Consider the following 21988-nt stretch of genomic DNA (forward strand, 5'->3'; position numbering starts at 1 on the left):
TGGAAAAAAACATTTCAACACTGATACACAGTAAAAAAAATGACAGATTAATAATTTGCAGCCATATTTCCACACACTAAGCTTTCACATTAAAAAATGTGTAATGTGATTCCATTTTGTAGTACAGTTGACAAATAGTGTTACCTAATGTATTTCTTCATTTAACATGAGTTATGAATAGTTTTGATGCTCACTTTAAGATTTATAATACTGTCTTGCATTTTCCTTTTTGTCTTTGTCCTGATATTTTTCATTATTGTGGATTATCTTTCGGACTTCATTCACTAGCAACGTTCATTATACAGGCTGGAATTTTCAAGAAGATTCAGGATTGCATTGGTTAGCTTAAAGATGGATCAAGGAAGAAAACATAAGAAAAAGTAATAAAATTAAAACTAAGATATTATGGAATTTGGGCTATTCTACTCTTACTTCTATCTCATTTTGTCATGAGCACCTGAGACTCTCCACAGAGTTCACAATTTGCTCTCCATACCATTTTTACACAATAGCTATTTCACTCTCAGTACAAAATCTAACTCTTGGAAGATTTCTCCGAAGATACAGCCACTGAGCTTTTTTGCATAATTATGCCTGGAATTGTACATAATCAGTTATTTTTCAATTCAGTATGACTTTGGCTTTTAATTACCTGAGATTCGATAGAACTACGATCTCTATGCTTTCAGTTTCTCCAGGATTTTGTTTGAGGACAGTGACTTTAGTTGGTAGGTAATTTGAAGTTGACACAATTCTCACAAATGACTCAATATGACATAACGTCAAGCGGACACATGAAGAATCATCAGGTTATGTCCCTGTTGTAATGAAGGGTCTCATATATACCACATGACATGTGTGTGTCTATCGATCGATCAATCGATCTATCTTTATCTGGGGAAGGAGAGAGAAGTATGACAGGATACACTCCAGACAGTAAGAAGAGTTACCACAAATCATACTCATTGCCTGAGGCATAAAATTCTGTCTTCTTTCCTATTCTCTTCCATGTGACTATTAGTTCTCTTCCTGTAAGTATGACTCTTCCTCCTTGACAGGATGTTTTTACTTTCATTTTCTCATAGAGCATAATTCACAAGGTCCCAAGGTGAGTTTATTTTAAATCATTATTAGACAGTCTTAAACCATCAGTCTGGAAACAGGAGACCGCAGAGACCCTAGAACTAACCCCGGTTCTTCCCGTGATTTGGAGATCCTCTGCCACTCAGCTGTAGTTGGGAGTGTCAGCTGTTTCCCCTGGGACCTTAGCAGACAGGAATCCACCAGGAGGGCCATTCACCTGCCAGAAATGGACACTGGCCACTACACCTTCACGTCTCTGCTGGTTTCACAGAAGGGCAGGACTCTGAGCACTGTCTTCCCACAGATCTTGACTTCCTCCGTTCGATCCTTCTTCCTACTCAGGCAGTAAAGAATTTGTCTCTGTTAGCTTTCCTCCCAGCACAGAAGACCTTTTAAGCTACTACACTGGCAGGAGAGGGACCTGCACCTACCTGTGCCTCTTTCCACTCTGCCACACCCACCAGGGGATTTGCATATTGTCCCCTGGGGAGGACCTTCCCTTGAAAGTCTGAGATAAAGGTCAGCTCTAGGCTTGTCTTTACTTACTAGGGCTCCTCAGCTCAGCTTCTCAAGATGAGGTTCCCTTCTCAGCTCCTGGGGCTGCTGATGCTCTGGATCCCAGGTAAGGACAGGGCGGAGATGAGGAAAGACATGGGGGCGTGGATGGTCAGCTCCCCTGGTGCTGTTTCTCTCCCTGTGTATTCTGTGCATGGGAGAGATTGCCCTCCAACAGGGGGAATTTAATTTTTAGACTGTGAGAATTAAGAAGAATATAAAATATTTGATGAACAGTACTTTAGTGAGATGCTAAAGAAGAAAGAAGTCACTCTGTCTTGCTATCTTGGGTTTTCCATGATAATTGAATAGATTTAAAATATAAATCAAAATCAAAATATGATTTAGCCTAAAATATACAAAACCCAAAATGATTGAAATGTCTTAAACTGTTTCTAACACAACTTGTACTTATCTCTCATAATTTTAGGATCCACTGGGGATATTGTCATGACACAGACCCCACTGTCCCTGTCTGTCAGCCCTGGAGAGACTGCCTCCATCTCCTGCAAGGCCAGTCAGAGCCTCCTGCACAGTGATGGAAACACGTATTTGAATTGGTTCCGACAGAAGCCAGGCCAGTCTCCACAGCGTTTGATCTATAAGGTCTCCAACAGAGACCCTGGGGTCCCAGACAGGTTCAGTGGCAGCGGGTCAGGGACAGATTTCACCCTGAGAATCAGCAGAGTGGAGGCTGACGATACTGGAGTTTATTACTGCGGGCAAGGTATACAAGATCCTCCCACAGTGGTTCAGCCCTGAACACAAACCTCTCTGTTTGGCCTGTCACCACTGCCCAATGTGTTCCTTGAGTGGGGAGCAGGCGCCGCAGAGTGTCTGAGTTGGCGTCAGTGGCAGATGTTGGAGAACCCAGGGCAGTAATGTGCAGCTGAGTGCTCTGGCCCATGTTACAGCCCCATCAGCTGCAGCAGCCTTTGCGGGGCAGAAGCAGCTCAAGAACGGAGGTGATGCAAGTGCTCTCTGAGCAACAGGCTGGAGGGAGAGCTCCCTTGTATCTCATCCCCACCCCTCTTCAGAGTCAGAAAATTGAGGCATATTTGTGACAATCCAAGCCGAATACATTTTGAAGCAAACAACTTTTGCTATATTTTTGATAGGAGAAGTGGTACCTGATGGTGCTATTCTGAATTTATTATTTTTTATTTTCCTTCTCTCTGAATTTCTTCTTTCTCAATTACACTAATTGTTCTATTGCTGTGTTATCTGGAGAGCATTCTATACCTGCTAGGAAATATGGCTGTAAACAATTAGTAAATTTGTTTGTTCAAGCACCCAAATATATTTTGTAAATTCATAGCAGATATGAGGTCCTAATTTTGTTAAAAAGTAATACTAGATACATACACACACACACTTATTTATTTATATACACTGGAATATTAGTCTGCCAAAGAAAGACATCTTGTTATTTGCAACAACATGAATGGTCCTATAAAATCTAATGTTAAGTGAAATAAGTCAAAGAAAGACAGATACCATATGATTTCATTTATATGTGGAGTCTAGAAACCAAACAAACAAACAATAAACCCAGAACAGAAAGGGCAAAGACCATGAATACAGAGAACACACTGTTGGTGGCCAGACAGAAAGAGGATCATCGGAGGATGGGAAAAATTCACGAAGGAGAGTGGGAGATATATGGAATGAACAAAAACAAGTAACCTGGATGAAGGGTACAGCACAAGGAATATATTCAAATATTTCGTAATAGCGTTGTATGGGGACAGATGGTAACTACACTTGCGGTGACATAACATAGCACATAGACATGTCAAATCGCTATGTTGTACACCTGAAACCATCGTAAGCACTGCGCGCCAAGTATACTTCAATAAAACTACAACATACACACACAGAGATGTGCACACACACAGACACACACAGAAGAACTTAAATCTAGAAGTTTTATACTTGCCTCAATTACTAATGAGAATGAAGATACAACCATTCAAAATCTTTGGGATACAGCAAAAGCAGTCCTGAGGGGGAAATACATCGCAATACAAGCATCCATCCAAAAACTGGAAAGAACTCAAATGCAAAATCTAACCTTGCACCTAAAGGAGCTGGAGAAGGAAGAGCAAATAAAACCTTCACCCAGCAGAAGAAGTTAATAAAGATTCGAGCAGAACTCAATGAAATAGAGACCAGAAGAACTGTGGAACAGATTAACATAACCAGGAGTTGGTTCTTTTTTTATTTCTTTTTCTTTTTATTTATGATAGTCACACAGAGAGAGAGAGAGAGGCAGAGACACAGGCAGAGGGAGAAGCAGGCTCCATGCACCGGGAGCCCGACGTGGGATTCGATCCCTGGTCTCCAGGATCACGCCCTGGGCCAAAGGCAGGCGCCAAACCACTGCGCCACCCAGGGATCCCAGGAGTTGGTTCCTTGAAAGAATAAGATAAAAAAAAGAATTAATAAGATAGATAAACCATTAGCCAGCCTTATTAGAAAGAAGAGAAAAAAGATTCAAATTAATAAAATCTTGAATGAGTAAGGGGAGATCACCACCAATACCAAGGAAATACAAACGATTTTAAAAATGTATTGTGAGCAGGTAGACACCAATAAATTAAGCAATCAAGAAGAAATGGATGCATTTCTGGAAAACTGAAAACCACCAAACTGGAACAAGAAGAAATAGAAAACCTGAACAGGCCAATAACCAGGGAGGAAATTGAAGCAGTCATCAAAAACCTCTCAAAACACAAAAGTCCAGGGATCCCTGGGTGGCGCAGCGGTTTGGCGCCTGCCTTTGGCCCAGGGCGTGATCCTGGAGACCCGGGATCGAATCCCACGTCGGGCTCCCGGTGCATGGAGCCTGCTTCTCGCTCTGCCTCTCTCTCTCTCTCTCTCTCTCTGTGACTATCATGAATAAATAAATAAAATCTTTAAAAAAAAAAAAAAAAAAAAAAAAACACAAAAGTCCAGGGCCAGATGGCTTCCCAGGGCAATTCTAACCAGTTTTTAAAGAAGAAACCATACCTATTCTACTAAAGCTGTTCGGGAAGATAGAAAGAGATGCAGTATTTCCAAAGTCATTCTATGAGGCCAGTATCACCATGATTCCAAAACCAAAGACCCCACCAAAAAGGAGGATTATAGACCAATATCCCTGATGAACACAAGCAAAAATTCTCAATGAGATACTAGCCAATAGGATCCAACGGTACATTAAGAAGATTATTCACCATGACCAAGTGGGGTTCATTCCCGGAATGTAAGGCTGGTTCAACACTCTTAAAGCAATCAATGTGATAGATCATATTAACAAGAGAAAAAAAATATGATCCTCTCAATAGATGCAGAGAAAGCATTTGACAAAATACAGCATTCATTCCTCATCAATCAGAGTGTAGGGATAGAGGGAACATTCCTCAACATCTTAAAAGCCATCTATGAAAAGCCCACAGCAAATACAGCATTCATTCCTACATCATCAGAGCGTAGGGATAGAGGGAACATTCCTCAACATCTTAAAAGCCATCTATGGAAAGCCCACAGCAAATATCATTCTCAGTGGGGAAACACTGAGAGCCTTTCCCCTAAGATCAGGGGATCTTCCCCTGAGAACAGGGATGTCCACTCTCACTACTGCTATTCAACATAGTACTGGAAGTCCTAGCCTCAGCAATCAGAGAACAAAAAGAAATAAAAGGCATTCAAACTGGCAAAGGAGTCAAACTCTCCCTCTTCACAGATGACATGATACTCTACATAGAAAACCCAAAACATTCCACCCCAAGATTGCTGGAACTCATACAGCAATTCGGCAGTGCGGCAGGATACAAAACCAATGCCCAGAAATCAGTGGCATTTCTATACACTAACAATGAAACTGAAGAAAGATAAATTAAGGAGTCAATCTCATTTACAATTGCACCCAAAAGCATTAAGATACCTAGGAATAAACCTAACCAAAGAGGTAAAGGATCTATACCCTAAAAACTGCAGAACACTTCTGAAAGAAATTGAGGAAGACACAAAGAGATGGAAAAATATTCCATGCTCATGGATTGGAAGAATTAATATTGTGAAAATGTCAATGTTACCCAGGGAAATTTACACATTTAGTGCAATCCCTATCAAAATCCCATGGACTTTCTTAAGAGAGTTGGAACAATTTATTGTAAGATTTGTATGGAATCAGAAAAGAGCCCAAATAGGGGAATATTAAAAAAGAAAACAATAGCTGGGGGTATCACGATGCCGGATTTCAAGTTGTACTACAAAGCTGTGGTCATCAAGACAGTGTGGTACTGGCACAAAAACAGACACATAGATCAATGGAACAGAATAGAGAATCCAGAAGTGGACTCTCAACTCTATGGTCAACTAATATTTGACAAAGCAGGAAAGACTATCCACTGGAAAAAGGACAGTCTCTTCAAGAAATGGTGCTGGGAAAATTGGAAAGCCACACATAGAAGAATGAAACTAGACCATTCACTTACACGATACACAAAGATAAACTCAAAATGGATGAAAGATCTAAATGGGAGACAAGATTCCATCAAAATCCTAGAGGAGAACACAGGCAACACCCTTTTTGAACTTGGCCACAGCAACTTCTTGCAAGATACATCCACGAAGGCAAAGGAAACAAAAACAAAAAATGAATTATTGGGACTTCATCAAGATAAAAAGCTTCTGTACAGTAAAAGAAACTGTCAACAAAACTACAAGACAGGGCAGCCCTGGTGGCTTAGCGGTTTAGCAACGCCATCACCCGGGGTGTGATCCTAGAGACCCGGAAAGTCCCACATCGGGCTTCCCGCAGATAGCCTGCTTCTCCCTCTGCCTGTGTCTCTGCCTCTGTCTCTCTGTGGGTCTCTCATGAATAAATAAATCTTTTTAAAAAAACTACAAGACAACCTACAGAATTGGAGAAGATATTTGCAAATGATATATCAGATTAAGGGCTAGTATCCAAGATCTATAAAAGACTTATTAAACTCAACAGCAAAGAAACAAACAATCCAATCATGAAATGGGCAAAAGACATGAACAGAAATCTCACAGAGGAAGACATAGACATGGCCAACAAGCACATGAGAAAATGCTCCACATCACCAGCCATAAGGGAAATACAAATCACAACCACAATGAGATACCACCTTACACCAGTGAGAATGGGGAAAATTAACAAGACAGGAAACAACAAATGTTGGAGAGGATGTGGAGAAAGGGGCACCCTCCAGTACTGTTGGTGGGAATGTGAACGGGTGCAGCCACTCTGGAAAACTGTGTGGAGGTTCCTCAAAGAGTTAAAAACAGATTTGCCCTACGACCCAGCAATTGCACTCCTGGGGATTTACCCCAAAGATACAGGTGCAGTGAAACACCGGGACACCTGCCCCCCATTGTTTCTAGCAGCAATGTCCACAATAGCCAAACTGTGGAAGGAGCCTCGGTGTCCATCAAAAGATGAATGGATAAAGAAGATGTGGTCTATGTATACAATGGAATATTACTCAGCCATTAGAAAGAACAAATACCTACCATTTGCTTCAACATGGATGGAACTGGAGGGTGTTATACTGAGTGAAATAAATCAATCCGAGAAGGACAAACATTATATGGTCTCATTCTTTGGGGGAAAATAAAAAATAGTGAAAGGGATGGAGGGGAAAAGAGAGAAAATGAGTGGGAAATATCAGTGAAGATGACACAACATGAGAGATTCCTAACTCTGGGAAATGAACAAGGGGTAGTGGGAGGGGAGGTGGGCGGGGGGATGGGGTGACTGGGTGATGGGCACTGAGGGGGGCACTTGACAGGACGAAAACTAGGTGATAGGCTCTATGTTGGAATATTGAATTCCAATTTAAAAACTGAAAGAAAAAAAAAAACAAGCTCGCCTTTTATCAGAAAGAACTCCCATCTGCAATAGTCAGGACACAGGCTTCTGTGTTTGTCTCATCTTCACCAAAGCTCTGTAGTTTGACCTGTCTGGCTTGATAAAAATTATAGGTCAAAGTCTACAGAATGTATAACAGCATCACACTTCCTATCCCACACACTCTGATCCCAGAATAATGGGCTCACAGTTGCACCAAAAAGAGAATCTTCTCAAGGTACACAAATCACACACTGACTTCCACTTTTATGGACCCAGATGAATAGCCTATCGCACAGAGACAACAGTGCCATAAAATCCACCTGCAAAACTCCTTGCTAATTCAGTTGATGGTGCTTAGATTAGAGACCTCTAGAGCCCTGTTCCCCACCTGGACCTCACAGAGTTTCTGCTTACATCCCTTACAAATGTTATTCTTTCTGTGAAGTTGTAGCGTCCAGCTTTGGTGGGGTCAATTTTATTGTCCAGAGTACAAAATAGAGTATAAACATGTAGAGACGCGGATTCCTGTTTGGAACTAAGAATACTCCTTGTTCAGTGTACAGGTCATACTGGAAAATTTCAAAGCCTTTACTGTCAAGAAATAATCTTTCTAAGATTTTGCATTTTCGAGATATTTTAGATAATTTTAAGAAATTATGAGGCAAGCAACCAAGCAGAAAAAAACCTTTTAAGTTTTCATGTTAAGTTTTGCAGCAGATAGTAATATTCCAAATTCAAACATTCTAAAGAATAATTTTGGAAAAAAAAAACATTTCAAAACTGATATCCAATAAAATAAAAACCATGACAGATGAATAATTTGCACCATATTACTACACACTGAGCTTTCACATAAAAAATGTGTATTTGATTTTTTTTGTAGTACAGTTAGTTGACAAATAGTGTTAAATAATGTGTTTCTTTATTTAACATGGGTTATGAATATTTTGACACTCACCTTAACATTTATAATATTGTCTTATATTTTCCTTTTTGTCTTCATACTGACATTTTTCATTATTGTGGCTTGTCTTTCTGAATTCATTCACTAGCAGCGTTCATTAGGGAGGCTGGAATTTTCAAGAGGAAGAATGAGGATTGCTTTGGCTAACTTATAACATCAAGGAAAGAAAACATAAGAAAAAGAAAATAAAGTGACAAGTAAGAAATTATGGTATTTGGGCTATTATACTCTTACTCAAGAGTATTACTATTATCTCAATTTGTCATGAGCAACTGAGCAACTGACTCTCCGCAGAGTTCAGGATTTGCTCTCCATAGCATTTTTACACAATAGCTATTCCACTCTCAGTACAAAATCTTACTCTTGGAAGATTTCCTAGGAGATACAGAGCCTGAGCTTTTCTGCGTAATCACACCTGGAATTGTATTTATCAGTTATTTTTCAATTCAGTATGACTTTGGCTTTTAATTACCTGAGATTCAAAGAACTATAAACTCTATGCCTCAGTTTCTCCAGGATTTTGTTTGAGGACAGTGACTTTAGTTGGGAGGTAATTTGAAGTTGACACAATTTTCATGAATGACTCAATATGACATAACCTCAAGCAGACACATGAAGAATCATCAGTATGTCTCTATTGTACTGAAGGGTCTCATATATAACACATGACATGTGTGTGTCTGTCAATCGATCAATAGATCTATCTATCTTTATCTGAGGAATGGAGAGAAATATGACAGGATACACTCCAAACTGTAAAAAAGGGGTTACCACAAATCATACTCATTACCTGAAGCCTAAAATTCTGTCTTTCTTCTTTCATATTCTCTACCATGTGACTCTTAGTTCTCTTCCTGTAAGTGAGAGAATCTTCCTACTTGGCAGGTTTTTTGCTTTCAACTTCTCATAGAGCATAATTCAGAAGGTCCCAGGGTGATTTTATTTTAAATCATTATTAAACAGTCTTAAACCATCAGCCTGGAAACAGGAGACCCCATAGACTCTAGAACATCTCCAGTTCTTCCCGTGATTTGGAGATCCTCCGCCACTCAGCTGCAATTGGGAGTGTCAGCTGTTTCCCCCGGGACCTTCCTGCAGACAGGAATCCACCAGGAGGGCCATTCACCTGCCAGAAATGGACACTGGCCACTACACCTTCACATCTCTGCTGGTTTCACAGAAGGGCAGGACTCTGAGCACTGTCTTCCCACAGATCTTGACTTTCTCAATTAGATCCTTCTTCCTACTCAGGCAGTAAAGAATTTGTCTCTGTTAGCTTTCCTCCCAGCACAGAAGACCTTTTAAGCTACTACACTGGCAGGAGAGGGACCTGCACCTGCCTGTGCCTCTTTCCACTCTACCACACCCACCAGGGGATTTGCATATTGTCCCCTGGGGAGGACCTTCCCTTGAAAGTCTGAGATAAAGGTCAGCTCTAGGCTTGTCTTTACTTACTAGGGCTCCTCAGCTCAGCTTCTCAAGATGAGGTTCCCTTCTCAGCTCCTGGGGCTGCTGATGCTCTGGATCCCAGGTAAGGACAGCGGGGGGATGAGGAAAGACATGGGGGCTTGGATGGTCAGCTCCCCTGGTGCTGTTTCTCTCCCTGTGTATTCTGTGCATGGGAGAGATTGCCCTCCAACAGGGGGAATTTAATTTTTAGACTGTGAGAATTAAGAAGAATATAAAATATTTGATGAACAGTACTTTAGTGAGATGCTAAGGAAGAAAGAAGTCACTCTGTCTTGCTATCTTGGGTTTTCCATGATAATTGAATAGATTTAAAATATAAATCAAAATCAAAATATGATTTAGCCTAAAATATACAAAACCCAAAATGATTGAAATGTCTTAAACTGTTTCTAACACAACTTGTACTTATCTCTCATAATTTTAGGATCCACTGGGGATATTGTCATGACACAGACCCCACTGTCCCTGTCCGTCAGCCCTGGAGAGCCGGCCTCCATCTCCTGCAAGGCCAGTCAGAGCCTCCTGCACAGTAATGGGAACACCTATTTGTATTGGTTCCGACAGAAGCCAGGCCAGTCTCCACAGCGTTTGATCTATAAGGTCTCCAACAGAGACCCTGGGGTCCCAGACAGGTTCAGTGGCAGCGGGTCAGGGACAGATTTCACCCTGAGAATCAGCAGAGTGGAGGCTGATGATGCTGGAGTTTATTACTGCGGGCAAGGTATACAAGATCCTCCCACAGTGGTTCAGCCCTGAACACAAACCTCTCTGTTTGGCCTGTCATCACTGCCCAATGTGTTCCTTGAGTGGGGAGCAGGCGCCGCAGAGTGTCTGAGTTGGCGTCAGTGGCAGATGTTGGAGAACTCAGGGCAGTAATGTGCAGCTGAGTGCTCTGGCCCATGTTACAGCCCCATCAGCTGCAGCAGCCTTTGCGGGGCAGAAGCAGCTCAAGAACGGAGGTGATGCAAGTGCTCTCTGAGCAACAGGCTGGAGGGAGAGCTCACTTGTATCTCATCCCACCCCTCTCTCCTTGTGTTTGGTTATTACATTTAGTCAGCCTGAGAGTCAGTAAATTGAGGCATATTTGTGACAATCCAAGTCGAATACATTTTAAAGCAAATAAATTTTGCTATATTTTTATAGGAGAATATTGGGTATATTTCAGAATTTATTATTTTTTATTTTCCCACTCTCTGAATTTCTTCTTTCTCAGTTAACTAATTGCTCTGTTACTGTGTTCTCTGGATAGCATTCTCTACCTGCCTCCCCACAGAAAATATGACTAAGAACAATTAGTAAATTTTTTTGTTCAAGCACCCAAATTAACTTGTTTTTGCAACAACGTAAATGGTCCTAGAGAGTCTAATGTTAAGTGAAAACAGTCAGACAAGAAAGACAGATACCATATGATTTCATTTATATGTGGAATCTACAAACCAATCAAACAAACAAGAAACCCAGAACAGAAATGGAAAAAGACCCATGAATACAGAGAACACACTGGTGGTGGCCAGACAGAAAGAGGATGGGAGGATGGGAATAATTCACGAAGGAGAGTGGGAGGTATATGGAATGAACAAAAACAAGGCACAGGGATGAAGGGTACAGCGCAGGGAATATAATCAAGGATTTCATAATAGCGTTGTATGGGGACAGATGGTAATTACAGTTGCAGTGACATAACATAGCGCATAGACATGTCAAATCGCTATGCTGTACACCTGAAACCAACGTAGCCCAGTGTTCCAACTATACTTCAATAAAACAACGACATACACACACACACACACACACACACACACACAGAGGTGTGTCTTTTGTGTGCACAAACACACAAAAGAACTTAAATCTAGAAATTTTATACTTCTCTCAATTATCTTTTTCTGAGACAAAATAAAAGCAGTTATTGGAATTTCACAGAGGATTCTGAAATACAACACACCTTAAGATGTAGAGCATACAGGGATCCCTGGGTGGCGCAACGGTTTGGAGCCTGCCTTTGGCCCAGGGCGTGATCCTGAAGACCTGGGATCGTATCCCACATCAGGCTCTGGGTGCATGGAGCCTGCTTCTGTCTCTGCCCCTCTCTCTCTCTCTCTCTCTCTCTCTCTCTCTCTCTGACTATCATAAATAAAAATTAAAAAAAAAGATGTAGAGCATACAATGTAGTTCATATACCACATGTTGGGTAGAGAGTGGTGTGAGATTTTTTCCCAAAAGTAACATTTTAAAGCCATTTCGCCTAAATACTATTTTGGAAATGATAAATTTGGTACTATTTTGCAAAAAGTGTTAAAGTACTAACCAAATACATTATTTTTTACCGAATATGGTCATACCTGTAAAGGAATCTGAATTTATATTCTGTTCAAATGTGTGCTTTGAGTAGATCTCAATTAAAACAATGATCAAATATATCTGTCCTCATCTAAAGTCATGTCCATTACCTGTCCATTTCACCTATTCATCCCTCTTCCCCTCTAGCCTCTGGCAACCGCTCAACATTTTGCTGTTTCCATGGACAGTAGATTATGCCTTTTTGAGCTGAATAGTTTTCATTGTCTGGATGCATCATAGTTTATTTATCCATTCTCCTTCGGAAGAATATCTGAGTTACAACAAGGATTATACTTATGAAGAAATCTGTATATATGTTGGTGTGCAGGTTTTTCTGTAGACATCAGTTTTCAACTCCATAGGATAAATCGAAAAGTCTGATTGCTGAATTGTGTGATAAGAGTATGTTTAGTTCTGTAAGAAAATGCCAAACTGTTTGACCAAATGGCTGCTCCCTTTTTGCATTTCCAGCAGCAGGGAATGCCTGTTCGAGTCCCTCAACATGCTCACCTGCATCTGGAGCTGTGTTCTAGATTTTGGCCACAACAATAAGTGTGGAATAGCATCTCTGATTTGTATTTCCTTAACAACACACAATGTTGGAACATCTTTTCTGTGTCTTGTTTCATATCTGTCTTCTCCTTTCTGATGAGGTGTCTGTTCAGATCTTTGCTCATTTTTATTGGATTATTTCTTTTTTTTTAAATTTTTTTATTTATTCATGATAGTCACAGAGAGAGAGAGAGAAGCAGAGACACAGGCAGAGGGAGAAGCAGGCTCCATGCACCGGGAGCCCGACGTGGGATTCGATCGCGGGTCTCCAGGATCGCGCCCTGGGCCAAAGGCAGGCGCCAAACCGCTGCGCCACCCAGGGATCCCTGGATTATTTCTTATTGTTGAGTTTTAAGTGTTCTTTGTAAATTTTAGGTAACAGCCTTTGTCATAGGTGTTTTTGCAAATATTTTCTACCAGTCTGTGACTTGTCTCCTTATACACTGGATAATGTCTGTACACACAGTAATTTTATTTTTGCAACTGGACCTTTTATTTCATGCATTAATAAAGAATACATTACTATGTCACAGTTTTTAAGTGTTTTGATATTCATATTTGAATATAATTAGTCTCCTTACTATTCCTATGGTTTTCTATTATTTTTTGTTTTTAAAAACATTCTTAAAGAAGGTATGACAGATTATATTTGACCTCACAGAGGTCCAAGGACAAAGGCATTACAAACACTTGCTTAGAATTAGGACCTGGAAGACTTCCCCACTACACCCCTACTGCTTATCCTCCAACTCTACTGCTACTGAAATTTTGTTCTTTGCAATAAAAATTCTTCCTGCTTTTCTGACACAAGGAGATCCTGCTAGTCCCTTTCTTTCAGGCCCGGAGGGCGGGAGGACTTGAAGGGTTCTGCTGCCACTTTACACACTGAGATCTTGACACATACATAACTCTAGAGGCTGCAGATTAAACACTGCAAAAATCATTGAGAGATATGGAAAATCAAGGACTGGTGGCTGGACCACCTTACAGTAGAAGCGACTTCTGTAAAACCTTGTAGCATTGTGGATTGCTGCCCCTTCTCGTTGGCTATTCTCAGTAAACATAGCCCTTCACTGAAATGTCATTTCCTTGGACATTATTTATTTTTATGTGTTTGATCAACCAAATTTTTTATTTATCAAAATGTTATAGACTTGAGTTCGTCTTCATTTCTCCCCAACTATCCGCGTACATTGCATCATTACCTTCCCCCAGCACCACCAAGAATTGAGCCTGAGTGTGCTCATAGGTTGTGATTAATGAATCCTTGAGAACTTAGTTGCTGGGATAAGAGTGGAAGAGAAAGTAAAGACTGTGGACAATTTCAGGTGTTCAAGGTTTTCTCCATATTCTTTTCTGGAATCCTCCTAATGATCAATCAGCTAGATTGCTTAACACAGAGTATAGTCTTTCCCTCAACCACTTGCTCTCTCCCTTCCATCTCTGCTTGTTTTCTCCTCCATCCAGCATTGAAAGAGAGAGCAAAGCTCAGGTATTTTGCAGCTTCAGGCATTGTTCCAGTCTGGTCTTGACAGCAAAATACTAGAGTTTCAGGTAGAAATGTACTTTTCTCTTGGCCTGTCTGCTCCTCCAAAATCTTTTCTTTACCTCTTCATTCCACATACGCATCCTGCTCTCCTTCTGCTCAGATGATGTTCACTGGTACTGTTCTTTTTCATCACTCTGAGGAAACTACAGATACATCTGAGTTGTTCTTCAGGCTCCTGACAACTGACCATTTATCTTGATGTGGAGAGGAACATTTTGCCTCCTTCCTAAGTGTCATGGAACTGCTCAGAGGAGAACATTTGTTGTGTCATTCTGTTGAGTCAAACTGTGGTGTACCATTTGGATAGATTTTAGTGGTCATTTCAGTTCAGATGTTTCTGTCTGTGTGTGTGTGTGTGTGAGTGTGTGTGTGTGTGTGTGTGTGTGTGTGTGTGTGTTCTGGAGAAAGAATTAACTACTTAAATAATTTGGGGACAATGTGTCACCCCCGTATGGGGAAAAATGAGTTTAATTGTCTTACTTCATACATGAAACTAACTTTTCAAAACACGACTTTAAACTTACAGAAGAAAATATTGAGATATGAGTACAGGGTAGGAAGATCAGATCCAGGAAAGCATATCTCGCTCTCATTCTCTTTTCTTCTGATCATGGAAACAATCCTAAGAGCATTAATTTCCAAACCCCTCCATTATACAATGATTAGGTCACTGTAAAATGAAACAAAAGAAAATTTAAAAGCCACAATCTAGGAGCCTTCCACATCAGTACTTTATGAGAATCATCAGGGAGTATCCACTGGGAAATAAGGAAACAGCAGTCTGGAAAATGACCTGGAACCTTGCTTTGGAGAGAAATATAAAGGGAGGAAACCAAGTATATTGGCTCTAATCTTCAAGGAAAACATAGAAAAGTGCTTGAACATGTAATTCTAATAAAAACCCCCATCTTCATAAAATCAGAGCATTGCCTCCAAAATCTGGGGAGGCAGCCTACGGCAGCTAATCACCCTCAGAGGAGGTTTGTATGAGAACTGCAGCTCTGTGGGACAAGGGTCAGTGCTGCAGATAGGAACACTTGCAGCCATATCAGGCTAACGTCCAGGCTGGGAAGAAATCCACATCGTGTCCACTGTCCTTGACCCACAGGAGACCCTAGAGGTCAGAGTGGGAGTTAGATAGGATGCAAGGCTTTAGAACCTGCTTGAATTCCCCAGCCTCTGAAACAATGGTGGTCCTCCAGAATTTCTGATTTATGTCTGTGACATACGAGAAAATATAGAGATTGGTCTCTGCTCCCAGCCCCTGACAGAGCTCCTAAAACGCTTATAATTTCCTAGGAGATAAAAGCTCTAGAGAATCTTTCATTCTGTGAGATTGCCCCTGAATGGGCTCCAGGATGGGCACTGGTCACCAGAAAGACCAAGCCATGATTAGAACCATGGAATTTGCTGCCCCATTTCCCATCCAGTAAGGGGAGAGGAGCTTGACACATAGATAATAATCGATCATGTCTAGGTAAGCAAGCCTCCACGAGTCTCAAGAGTGCAAGGTTTAGAGAGCTTCCACACAGATGAACAATCCACAGAGAGAAAGAGATGCACTCCATCTCCACAAGGACAGAAGCTGCTGTACACAGGACCCTCCCAGACCTCACCCTATGTATCTCCATCTAGCTCTTCATCTGTATCTTGATCATATCCTTGAATAAACTGGTAAACATAAATAGGTGTTTCTCTCAGTTCTGTGAGCTCCTCTAGCAAAGCATCACACATGTGGAGGGAAGCCTGGGAACCCCCTCCTAAAAATGGTATTGGGAGCGGTCCCTTCATCTCTCCCATCAGACAAGGAGACCCTGATGGGCTAGTCCTTCTCAACCTCGGGCCTCCAGGCCACCTTGAAGAGCTGCAGGCAGTATGCTGTGGAGGATGAAGTATGGACATGAAAGCCAACTGGGAACAGACCCACACCCAAGAGGCTGTGGTCCTTGGGAAACTCCATCATGAAATTGCATATGGGGTCGTCAACACATCTGGTCAGGGACAGCCACCTGGCTTATATGGACCAGAGCTTCTCCTCTACCGGGTGGTTCTTTGTACCCAGTCTCTGCAAGAGTGGTGACACCTCCACAGTCTACAGGCGTTTTGGCATTCTCCTTAAATACCCACATGGGATGGATATAGCCCCAAGGTTGAAATCTTCCCTGAAACAAGAGAAACATCTCTTTCTCTCCTGTAACAAAGGTAAAAACTTTCTCTAATATAAAACACATTTCTAGAGTAATGGCAAAAATAAAGTTATAGACTCTTCATACTTTCAAGAAAGAGCAAAAATAAAACAAACTGGGGATATCTGTGGAGAAATTAGGAACAATTATGAAAAGTCAGCTTCTCTGAAGGTGGATCAAGAATGAATAAAGGTACAGCAGGGGGTAAAAGATAAAATCCTGCATAAGGGCCTTGCCCACGTGCCCCAATTTGTATCCTCTCTGGAGACCTACCAGTTGTGGGTCCCTCTGGGGGATCGGCTTAGGCTTTGGTTGTCCTGCATCCCTGCTCAACTCCCTCATGTGCCCAATCTTGCTTTAGAGACGCTGATCTCAAGAACATTCCTCAACCACTGTCCCCATGCTACCTTACACATGAATCTGCTTTCCAGGGAATGATGCCTGGAACCAGGGATGTCAGTGAGTAGCACAGACCAACTTGTCATACTAACTTTCATAGGCAGAAGGTGTACAATTTCCACAATATACAAGGACAGAATGTTGTCAGAAAGAGGCATCTGTGGCAGTAGATGCTTAAGCACATATTAGTAGAAATTAAGTCAATGTGCAGACTCTTAGTGTATATTTTGTCTCTGTAACTGCAAAACTCTAGGTCAGGGGAGCTGAAGCCTAAAGTCACTGCTTCTGATTCAGGTCCTAGACCTAAGCCAGTTAAAGTCTCAAGCTCATTGATTGAAGGGAAGGCCAGGTCTCACATGAAGGACACTGATGTTTTGTCACAGATTCATCAAGAAAATTTTGCCTCCTTTTTTTCCCTAAGGAACTCAAGGATTGGGGCCTGAGCTAAAAATGCTTCCTCTCCTCCCTGATGAGAACACTCATAAATAGAGAACAGGGCTTTGGAATATCTAGATCGTTGAAGCCCAATGGTTGAGAAGTAACTTGTAAAGTCAGAAGATCAACACATTCACAGGTGTATGAATCAGGTTATTTATCTGTACAGATTATCCCCCAGTGGTGACCATTTACAAATATTTAGAAAAGGTGACCCATTTCAATCACAAGTCCCAAGAATCTACTCAACAGAACTGAAGCTGGGGATGCTCCCTCTGCTGGATGTCTTGATCTCAGTTCTCCTACAAAAAAAAAGCTCGCCCCTGGGTGTCCATTGAAAGAAGAATGGATAAAGAAGCTGTGGTCTATGTATACAATGGAATATTACTCAGCCATTAGAAAGGACAAATAGGGATCCCTGGGTGGCGCAGCGGTTTGGCGCCTGCCTTTGGCCCAGGGTGCGATCCTGGAGACCCGGGATCGAATCCCACGTCGGGCTCCCGGTGCATGGAGCCTGCTTCTCCCTCTGCCTGTGTCTCTGTCTCTCTCTCTCTCTCTCTCTCTCTCTGTGACTATCATAAATAAATAAATAAATAAATAAAAATTAAAAAAAAAAACGACAAATACCCACCATTTGTTTCAACAGGGATGGAACTGGAGGGTGTTATGCTGAGTGAAATAAGTCATTCAGAGGACAAACATTATATGGTCTCATTCATTTGGGGAATATAAAAAATAGGGAAAGGGATGGAGGGGAAGAGAGAGAAAATGAGTGGGAAATATCAGTGATGGTGACAGAACACAAGAGACTTTAACTCTGGGAAACGAACAAGGGGTAGTGGGAGGGGATCTGGGCAGGGGGATGGGGTGACTGGGTGACGGGCACTGAGGGGGGACTTGATGGGATGAGAACTGGGTGATATGCTATCTGCCGGCAAATTGAGTCCCAATAAAAAAAATTAAAAAAAAAAAAAGCTCGCCTTTTATCAGAAAGAACTTCCATTTAGGTTAGTCAGGAAACAAGCTTCTGTGTTTGTCTCATCTTCACCAAAGCACCATAGTTTGAGCATCTGGCTTGATAAAATTTATAGGTCAAAGTCTACAGAATATATAACAGCATCACACTTCCTATCCCACACACTCTGATCCCAGGATAATGGGTTCACAGTTGCACCAAAAAGAGAATCTTCTCAAGGTACACAAATCACACACTGACTTCCACTTTTTTGGACCCAGATGAACAGCCTATCGCACAGAGACAACAGTGCCATAAAATCCACCTGCAAAACTCCTTGCTAATTCAGTTGATGGTGCTTAGATTAGAGACCTCTAGAGCCCTGTTCCCCACCTGGACCTCACAGAGTTTCTGCTTACATCCCTTACAAATGTTATTCTTTCTGTGAAGTTGTAGCGTCCAGCTTTGCTGGGGTCAGTTTTATTGTCCAGGGTACAAAATAGAGTGTAAACATGTAGAGACGCGGATTCCTGTTTGGAACTAAGAATACTCCTTGTTCAGTGTACAGGTCATACTGGAAAATTTCAAAGCCTTTACTGTCAAGAAATAATCTTTCTAAGATTTTGCATTTTCGAGATATTTTAGATAATTTTTAAAAATTATGAGACAGGCAACCAAGCAGAAAAGACTTTTTAAGTTTTCATGTTAATTTCTGTAGCAAATAGTAATATTCCAAATTCAAACATTCTAAAAATAATTTGGAAAAACATTTTCAAAACTGATATACAGTAAGTAAAAAAAAAACCATGACAGATGAATAATTTGCAGCCATATTTCCACACGCTGAGCTTTCACATAAAAATGTGTAATGTGATTCATTTTTGAAGTACAGTTGAGAAATAGTGTTACACAATGTGATTCTTCACTTAACATGGGTTATGAATATTATGACACTCACCTTAACATTTATAATATTGTCTTGTATTATCCTTTTTGTCTTTGTCCTGATATTTTTCATTATTGTGGCTTATCTTTCTGAATTCATTCACTAATAGGATTCATTAGGAAGACTGAAATTTTTTTTAAATTGGAGTTCAATTTGCCAACATATAGCATAACATCCAATGCTCATCCCATCAAGTGCCCCTCTCAGTGCCCGTCACCCAGTCACCCCCACCGCCTGCCCACCTCCCTTTCCACCACCCCTTGTTCTATTCCCAGAATTAGGAGTCTCTCATGTTCTGTTACCCTCACTGATATTTTCTCTCATTTTCTCTCCTTTCCCCTTTATTCCCTTTCACTATTTTTTATATTCCCCAAAAAAATGAGACCATATAATGTTTGTCCTTCTCTGTTTGACTTATTTCACTCAGCATAATACCCTCCAGTTCCATCCAACTCGAAGCAAATGGTGGGTATTTCTCATTTCTAATGGCCGAGTAATATTCCATTGTATACACAGACCACAGCTTCTTTATTCATTCAATTCGATGGACACCTAGGCTCCTTCCACAGTCTGGCTATTGTGGACATTGAGGCTGAAAATTTAAAGAGGACGATTCAGGATTGCATTGGCTAGCTTATAACATGGATCAAGGAAGAAAACATAAGAAAAAGTAAATAGAGTGACACCTAAGAAATTATGGGACTTGGGCTATTATACTCCTATCTCAATTTGTCGTGAGCACCTGGGACTCTCCACAGAGTTCAGGATTTGCTCTCCACAGCATTTTTACACAATAGCTATTCCACTCTCAGTACAAAATCTTACTCTTGGAAGATATCCTAGGAGATACAGAGCCTGAGCTTTTCTGTGTAATCACACCTGGAATTGTATTTATCAGTTATTTTTCAATTCAGTATGACTTTGGCTTTTAATTACCTGAGACTCAGTAGAACTACAAACTCTATGCTTTCAGTTTCTCCAGGATTTTGTTTGAGGACAGTGACTTTAATTGGGAGGTAACTTGAGGTTGACACAATTCTCACAAATATCTCAATATGATAACGTCAAGCAGACACATGAAGAATCATCAGGTTCTGTCACTGTTGTAATGAAGGGTCTCATATATACCACACGGCATGTGTGTGTGTCTATTGATCGATCAATCAATCGATCTATCTTTATCTGGGGAAGGAGAGAGAAGTGTGACAAGATACACTCCAGACAGTAAAAAAGGGGTTACCACAAATCATACTCATTACATGAAGCATAAAATACGGTCGTCTTCCCTATTCTCTTCCATGTGATTATTAGTTCTCTTCCTGTAAGTGAGAGAATCTTCCTCCTTGACAGGGTGTTTTTACTTTCATCTTCTCATAGAGCATAATTCACAGGGTCCCAGGGTGAGTTTATTTTAAATCATTGTTAGACAGTCTTAAACCATCAGCCTGGAAACAGGAGACCCCATAGACCCTAGAACTATCTCCAGTTCTTCCCATGATTTGGAGATCCTCCGCCACTCAGCTGCAGTTGGGAGTGTCAGCTGTTTCCCCCGGGACCTTAGCAGACAGGAATCCAAGCAGGAGGGCCTTTCACCTGCCAGAAATGGACACTGGCCACTACACCTTCACGTCTCTGCTGGTTTCACAGAAGGGCAGGACTCTGAGCACTGTCTTCCCACAGATCCTGACTTTCTCAGTTCGATCCTTCTTCCTACTCAGGCAGTAAAGAATTTGTCTCTGTTAGCTTTCCTCCCAGCACAGAAGACCTTTTAAGCTACTACACTGGCAGGAGAGGGACCTGCACCTGCCTGTGCCTCTTTCCACTCTGCCACACCCACCAGGGGATTTGCATATTGTCCCCTGGGGAGGACCTTCCCTTGAAAGTCTGAGATAAAGGTCAGCTCTAGGCTTGTCTTTACTTACTAGGGCTCCTCAGCTCAGCTTCTCAAGATGAGGTTCCCTTCTCAGCTCCTGGGGCTGCTGATGCTCTGGATCCCAGGTAAGGACAGGGCGGGGATGAGGAAAGACATGGGGGTGCGGATGGTGAGCTCCCCTGGTGCTGTTTTTCTCCCTGTGTATTCTGTGCATGGGACAGATTGCCCTCCAACGAGGAGAATTTAATTTTTAGACTTGTGAAAATTAAGAAGAAAGTAAAAGATACGAAGAACGGTACTTTAGTGAGATACTAAAGAAGAAAGAAGCCACTCTGTCTTGCTCTCTTGGGTTTTCCATGATAATTGAATACATTTAAAATATAAAACAAAACGCAAAATATGATTTAGCCTAAAATATAAAAAACTCAAAGTAATAGAAATGTTTTATACTGTTTCTAACACAACTTGTACTTATCTCTCGTTATTTTAGGATCCGGTGGGGATATTGTCATGACACAGACGCCACCGTCCCTGTCTGTCAGCCCTAGAGAGACGGCCTCCATCTCCTGCAAGGCCAGTCAGAGCCTCCTGCACAGTGATGGAAACACCTATTTGGATTGGTACCTGCAAAAGCCAGGCCAGTCTCCACAGCTTCTGATCTACTTGGTTTCCAACCGCTTCACTGGCGTGTCAGACAGGTTCAGTGGCAGCGGGTCAGGGACAGATTTCACCCTGAGAATCAGCAGAGTGGAGGCTAACGATACTGGAGTTTATTACTGCGGGCAAGGTACACAGCTTCCTCCCACAGTGGTGCA

General features: G+C 41.4%; 2 long non-coding RNA genes and 1 gene segment (V, D, J or C); 1 reads left to right on the top strand and 2 right to left on the bottom strand.

Annotated features, from left to right (window-relative positions):
* LOC125752815 (uncharacterized) overlaps positions 1–21158 on the bottom strand; it is a 48831-nt gene extending 27673 nt beyond the window's left edge. For 3 of the 7 annotated variants that reach the window (XR_007403202.1, XR_007403203.1, XR_007403198.1), the window contains exon 1: positions 1265–1515. This is a non-coding gene — a long non-coding RNA (uncharacterized LOC125752815). Of the gene's footprint in view, positions 1–1264; positions 1516–14903; positions 15050–20236 lie in introns of those variants that run through there. The other 4 variants (XR_007403197.1, XR_007403201.1, XR_007403200.1 and 1 more) reach the window with 3 other exon arrangements.
* LOC125752816 (uncharacterized) lies at positions 7210–9585 on the bottom strand. Its single transcript, XR_007403205.1, has 3 exons — positions 9262–9585; positions 8466–8577; positions 7210–7617 (listed from the first exon to the last, which is right to left on the bottom strand). It is a non-coding gene; the product is annotated as an uncharacterized LOC125752816 (long non-coding RNA).
* LOC112664368 (Ig kappa chain V-III region MOPC 321-like) overlaps positions 9873–21988 on the top strand; it is a 63316-nt gene continuing 51200 nt past the window's right edge. The window contains 2 exon segments of the V gene segment in view: positions 9873–10002; positions 10366–10675. Of these exon segments, the coding sequence occupies positions 9954–10002; positions 10366–10675 (359 nt within the window).

This window comes from Canis lupus, chromosome 17, assembly GCF_003254725.2.
Source record: "Canis lupus dingo isolate Sandy chromosome 17, ASM325472v2, whole genome shotgun sequence".
Taxonomy (NCBI): domain Eukaryota; kingdom Metazoa; phylum Chordata; class Mammalia; order Carnivora; family Canidae; genus Canis; species Canis lupus.